The sequence below is a fragment of the Glossina fuscipes genome, unplaced genomic scaffold (genome assembly GCF_014805625.2).
Source record: "Glossina fuscipes isolate IAEA_lab_2018 unplaced genomic scaffold, Yale_Gfus_2 0, whole genome shotgun sequence".
Lineage (NCBI taxonomy): Eukaryota > Metazoa > Arthropoda > Insecta > Diptera > Glossinidae > Glossina > Glossina fuscipes.
The window spans coordinates 431,446-437,619 of NW_023998414.1; the positions used below are offsets into that span (position 1 = coordinate 431,446).

Sequence of the window (6,174 nt, forward strand, 5' to 3'; positions counted from 1 at the left end):
TTTGACACCCACAATTGAATATAAAAAATTTGCCACTTTTTTCATTAGCAAGGAAATTAACGCGAAGGTCTTACGCGATTGGACTCAAATCGTTTATCAATTACCGGCTTAATCGCAAACGATAGTTAACTTTTAGATACGTGAGTTAGCCTCAGAAACAAACAATTTCAAATTTTTCCTCTAAGACTTTTGCAGTTTTTTTTTGAATGAGTATATAAGCCACATCCGTTATTGGCTTAGTCGATTTAATTTCAACAAACCAAAAATACAAATTAAACTTGTGGAAGATAAATAATGTCATTTTCGTTTTCGGGTTGAAAACACTCACACAACACAACGTAACACAGCGAGCAGACGTGCTACCGTATCATTTTACAGGAAAATATATAGAGAAACATATGGGTTTAGAACCAAAAATAAAAAAATCAACCTAAACATGGACAAATTTGTCGAAAACAACAATAAGGAATTTAGTATAATATAAAAGTAAACAAGCTTGTTTATCGATTAGTGATAAAAGAGATTGATTAGATATATATAGATATATTAGATATATTTTTATTTATTAATTGACCCATGAATTTGAAATTACCACTTATCTCTATTAAACAATTTGACGAATACATTTCACCTTAAAAATAAATATTTATTGATTATTCCTCGTTATTTACAATATAACATATGCTATAAATCAAAATTCTAAATCATATAACATCACTATCGACTTTCAAATCCATTTTTCTCACATTTCAAATAAATCTCATTTAATTAAATACATGCAATATTAACCGATTCATTTTGTTGCCTTTTTTTTGGTGCAATCGTTCTGTTATCACTGAGTTTTATGTACTGCGTGATAATCACAAGCCTTTTTTCGAATCAGTTGTACATTAAGGTAATACTGCAGAAGCAAAACTGCTTGTCAGACAACGTCAGGATTGGACTATATGGTAAATGCCCCAAAACTTTCTATCTAAGGTCTTTCATTTTCTGCTGAGTCATGTATATGATTTAGTACTGTATGATGGGGAGCAATGTTTGCTCTTGGTTAATTCTGTGCACTTAATACCAAATAAGCACTTTAATAGCATTCGTGTTTGACCGTATATGATCGAATGAAATGTTCGACTCGATTGAAGCAAATCACGGTAAACAATTCACTTTAAAGGTAAGCATTACCTTATAGCTATCAAGCTGGGCGGATAGGTTCATGTTTTTGTAAATGCAGTTTTGCAACTTTTTCTTTGAAGCAATAGGTGTACTCTGGCTTGTATTAAGCGCAAACCCAATATGGAGCTTCGTAGTAAATACGCTTCTCAGCTAAGTGCTGCAAACGACTTCCCATATGCGAGTATAACTGAAATGCAAAATTTGCATTTACTCTAATTGTTACCGACAACATTTTTTGTTTATATATATTATCATATAACTTGTAATATTTTATAGAAAAATAGATATCCAACTTGTTTTAACCCAGCCCGTCAAATTTCAAAGTATAAAAAACTTGTGCACAAGTTCCTGCACTAATTTTTGACAGCCAGAAACAAAAATTGAATTAAACCCATGTCTATTGATTATGAACGAAGTTATAAAATTCTAATCATTCCTTTGGTAGAGGGATATATATAAACGGGCAAACTATCATGAAGCGATTCTCCTTTTCCCGCTTTTCAAAGCATATATATGTTAGTAGTTTCCAATCTTTGCAGCTGTTCACAAACTAAAAAATGTAATAAGTGCATATGTATTATTTTATCAAAAACTATAAAATATTCACAATTTACTGAGAGCTTTTCTTGCTTAAATAGAATCTGCTTTCATATACGAAAAAGTTTGATTTAAGCTGAATAACCTCTTTCCCACTAATACTGTCATTAAATATGTTTATAGAGTTATAAATATAGTAGTTTTTCCTTGTGATTTAATTTATGTTAAATCAACTTATCCTTTCTTTCACTCATCGAGAAATCGACGTATTTTGTTAATAAAATGGATGTACATTTTTTCCGTTAATAATTTTATAAAGGAGACTCACAACATGCATTTAGTTACCAATAATTAGATCGCAACGAGATATGGACATATGTGATCGTAATTTGTTGTAATGCGACCTGTCTTATATTCTTAAAAATTTAATGTTTTTTGAGTAAATATTTTAATCATTAAATAGTTTAATCTCGTGTCTCTCTAGTATATAAATATTATAAAATATAATATGGTTTCAATTTGAAAAACATAGACTTGAATATTTTCAATCTACTGCAGATTCCGCATTATTCAGCACAGAGTTGCAAAAAAACTTAACGAAAATGGCGATGAAAAAGATGGCTGATATGAAGCGGCAATTTCATACTATATTTTGTTTCTTTGCTTAACGAAAAGGGAAATTTTACATAGGCATTAGTATCACATAATTCCGCATAGTGTGTTGTATCTCTCTGACGGGAATATTGACTTATTAACAAAGTTTGTAATAATATAGTATTTTTTATAATTTCATTTCAATTTAATTAAAAGAAATTTATTGAAAACATTCATAAAGATGTCTGATGAAAAAAAGGTAAGAAAGTCTGTTGAACAATTAAGATGAAAATTTCTGCAATTATTTTTTCTTTTCCGCGGTTGGTGGCAGCATGTTTGGAAAGTGAATTCGATAAGTTAGAAAAAGAAAAAGAGTTATGAATGACGCCGACAACATGGCGCGGTCAAGAGCGACGCATTTGCGGCGTTTTTTTTATTGTGTATACGGAAACATATACCAAAGTATTTACTTGTTTTTTTGGATAAAATTTTAGATTTTATCATGTATTTTACTTGGTGAAATTGTTTCCAATGCTAACTAAAGTTAGTTTAAGATAAAGTAATGGATGCGAGTACAACATAACCTACTTTTTTTAAGTGGTACTCTTGAATATTAGCATATACCGATCGCAAAATATGCAGTCTTTTCAAGCTCAGGGTTTTTAACTACATCGCTTCCATATAATCTTTCACTGTAATTGTTAAAGGTTTAATTCGAAACTCCGTACATCGAACTATAAGCAGATGTCTAAATAATTTTTATGCGTTAACATATATATTTTACGAGTTTCTCTTCTGTTTTTGATTTTAGGGTAATGAAACAGAGCATATTAATTTGAAGGTTTTGGGGCAAGATAATGCTGTCGTACAATTCAAAATAAAAAAACATACACCCCTTAGAAAATTAATGAATGCTTACTGTGACAGAGCGGTAAGTTGTGAAATTATTGCAACTATCTTCCACAAGAGTGTTTGTAATTATTTAATGTATGTATATAAGGGCTTATCAATGCAAGTGGTACGGTTTCGTTTTGACGGTCAACCTATAAACGAAAATGATACACCCACATCCTTGGAAATGGAAGAAGGAGATACCATCGAAGTGTACCAACAACAAACGGGCGGTTCCAACAACTAATAATTATGTTTTAATAATAATTTTTAAATAAATATCAAAAAAGAAAGATTACACTTAATAGACCTAACAGTAAAAATTCCATTATTACTCAGCCAAATGATTACTTATCCCTTACTCCGGAAGTTGCTATTTAGATTCACGGCCCAACGCTTTCGGTTTACGAGGGCTTAAGTTTAGTAATATTTTTAAACTTCAAAAATAAAAAAAAAAAAGAATTCGGTCATTATCATATATGTGCCGAAATGATTTCCATAACTTTAACTTTTAATGGTCTTCATAATATTTTCCGTTTTGAAATAAAGCAATCCTTGTGTAACTCAAAATATGGAAGAATAAGGGGATCTGTAATGAAGTCCTTTATTACATTAATTTCTAAACCCTAAATAAAATCATTTAATCATAAAACTGATTAATTCTGTTTAATTTTTAAACGGGATTTTATATACTCCTGTTCCACACTGTTAGGCGATTTATTGTGGCTATAGTGTACATACACAATATAAGGTACAGTTTAAACAAAAAATGGAAATAATTGTCGCTATAGTATACATACACAAAATAAAGTACAGTTTGATCAAACTAAATGTAGTTTTCCATTATTTGTAATAAACGTCAGACGTGTTATGTATCGTAAATGTAGACTAATTCACAAAGTTATTAATCACTGTATTTACCTTAAATCGGCATGTGGGTCATTGGTATTACCGTATCTATTTTGCCTTTTTCTTAGGTTTTAGAAGCTAAAGACAACTTTTAAATTTCCGCTAAGGTACGCAACGGGCTTGAGATTTTTGAAAATAATTCGTTATCGTGGTACCAATGCATGTTTTAACATTTCTTCGAATTATAAGAGTTTGTAGAGGACTAGTCAAGACATATTTTTATCTTATAAATTAGCTAAAGAAACTTCAAGTCACATAAATCAAATATTTATTTCTATTTCTTTTTTAATATACAATGTCATAAATATAATCATTCCACGCAAGATTTACATTTTGTATAAGTTTACTACAGTTAAAGATGCTTTTGCTTTTTCTTCTGCCTGGGCCTTTAAATGGCGTTTGCCGGATAAATGTTGTTGCAGAGAGGGAACATTTGTCATTGTCGTGTTGCAAACTTTGCAGTAAAATTGGCCGCTCGGTGTACGATACATAGACAAATCGCTAGGATCGGTTGTGGTAGAATCTGTTTGTAATACGGTTGATAAAACATTCTCTTGTAATTGGAAACAAGTGGTTACAGGCTGATCAGTGTTGCTTTCATTAGCAACTTTGGTGCTTTCCCCACCAGTTTTCTGTAGCTTTTTCTTGTGCTTTATGCCGTTCAAGTGCATTGCCATTTGCAAAGCGGAAGTCACGCTAACACTGCACATGGAGCAAAATAGTAAGTTATCTGGCTGATTACTTGTTTCTACATTCGGTTTTACGTCTATTGAAGAATTACTATTAGCTGATGATGAGTTGGAAATTTTAAATTGCTCCCCTATACCATAACGCCCATCATTTGGGACTTTAACACTCTGCTTGCTAGCAGTGCGCACCCATCTACCTTCCGAATCATAATATCCAGCTCCTGAAGGCTTTGCAAATTTAGAAACAACCAAACGATGCTTCTTTCCTGCATAATGTTGATTGGCATGAGCCAAGGAGGTTAACTTAAGATCACAAGCCTCGCAATAATAGGCATCTGGCCCAGTAGTACCTTGTTTGAGAAAGCGTTTTACCGGTGGGGCTTCTAGACCTTTTTCTACATAATTCTGTAAATATTAAGGTAACTAGTAAATCCCTACGTTGATTAACGAAAGATGTACCTTTTTTAACCAGGCCGACAAGCCGCGGTCATGTATTTTTGATTCATAATGATCTTTGGCGCTTAACAATGAGTTCATTTTAACATTACACAATTCGCACGACATAGGGTGTATCAGCTTATTTAATTCATCTGGATACGATTCATCACGTCCTTGAAACAATACCAACTTCCCATCGGCAGTGGTTTCCGAAATTTTTTCAATTGATCCAGGACCGGCATTATATTTACGTTTTACCGGTTTGCTGTGAATTTCTGGTAAATAAGTAACTCCATGTTTACCCGCTGGTATAAACCGATTCTTATAGCACGCTTCAGCCGCATGATTCGATTGGCCAACATAGTTAATCATGGTGCTATCGTCATAATATGCATACGAACTGTGGTCGTAATCAGGTGCACCTAAAGGTAGTGGTGGTGCAGGAGGTGGCATCAAAGTTTCATAACTGTTCGCAACCTCACGTTGATCGTAGCTCCGATTCATTTGAGACGTTTGCTTATCGCCGCTATTATGCCTTAGTGGTATGCTATAGGTGCGCAAAAAGTCATAATTCATTTTTCTATTGAACGAAATGAATTTTCGAAAGAATGTGATTTCCTACACAATTTTCTTGACACCTAAAAAAATAAAATTGTCTGATTGATTCATATAAAAATATGTTGACATGTTTAGTGACTTTTTACTAATTAGAGAATTCGATTAAAACAAGGATATCTTAAAAGGCATCGATAACGATAACTCTGCGCATGTAAAATGACAATTAATAATTCCTGGGATTGACATAGGGATGTGTTCTCAATATATATAGTTCATATTTTTAGAAAGTGCCAACGCTGAGGCAACGCCTGCTAAAATTCCATGACATTTCGATAATTTTTCACAGGGGTTTTAGCGCCACTACTTTCGTTATTTTTATAATAATGGA

General features: G+C 32.4%; 2 protein-coding genes across 2 annotated transcripts; one reads left to right on the plus strand and one right to left on the minus strand.

Moving 5' to 3' along the window:
* Nucleotides 1-2,401: 2,401 nt before the first annotated feature.
* On the plus strand, nucleotides 2,402-3,848 carry LOC119640237 (small ubiquitin-related modifier 3). The gene is made up of 3 exons (XM_038038130.1): nucleotides 2,402-2,560; nucleotides 3,113-3,232; nucleotides 3,302-3,848. Exons 1-3 carry the CDS (start codon nucleotides 2,543-2,545, stop codon nucleotides 3,437-3,439), a joined length of 276 nt encoding a protein of 91 aa, XP_037894058.1. The 5' UTR covers nucleotides 2,402-2,542; the 3' UTR covers nucleotides 3,440-3,848.
* A 504-nt stretch (nucleotides 3,849-4,352) lies between these two features.
* On the minus strand, nucleotides 4,353-5,933 carry LOC119637827 (zinc finger protein 346-like). The gene is made up of 2 exons (XM_038034181.1): nucleotides 5,250-5,933; nucleotides 4,353-5,195 (listed from the first exon to the last, which is right to left on the minus strand). Exons 1-2 carry the CDS (start codon nucleotides 5,802-5,804, stop codon nucleotides 4,428-4,430), a joined length of 1,323 nt encoding a protein of 440 aa, XP_037890109.1. The 5' UTR covers nucleotides 5,805-5,933; the 3' UTR covers nucleotides 4,353-4,427.
* Nucleotides 5,934-6,174: the final 241 nt, after the last annotated feature.

Bases quoted from the DNA above. Each gene is read 5' to 3' on its own strand.
- LOC119640237 (XM_038038130.1), top strand. The intron at 3,233-3,301 runs GTAAGTTGTGAA...TATGTATATAAG, and splicing joins ATGCTTACTGTGACAGAGCG to GGCTTATCAATGCAAGTGGT.
- LOC119637827 (XM_038034181.1), bottom strand. From the start codon at position 5,804: ATGAATTATGACTTTTTGCGCACCTATAGCATACCACTAAGGCATAAT. The intron at 5,196-5,249 runs GTACATCTTTCG...TAATATTTACAG, and splicing joins TGTCGGCCTGGTTAAAAAAG to AATTATGTAGAAAAAGGTCT.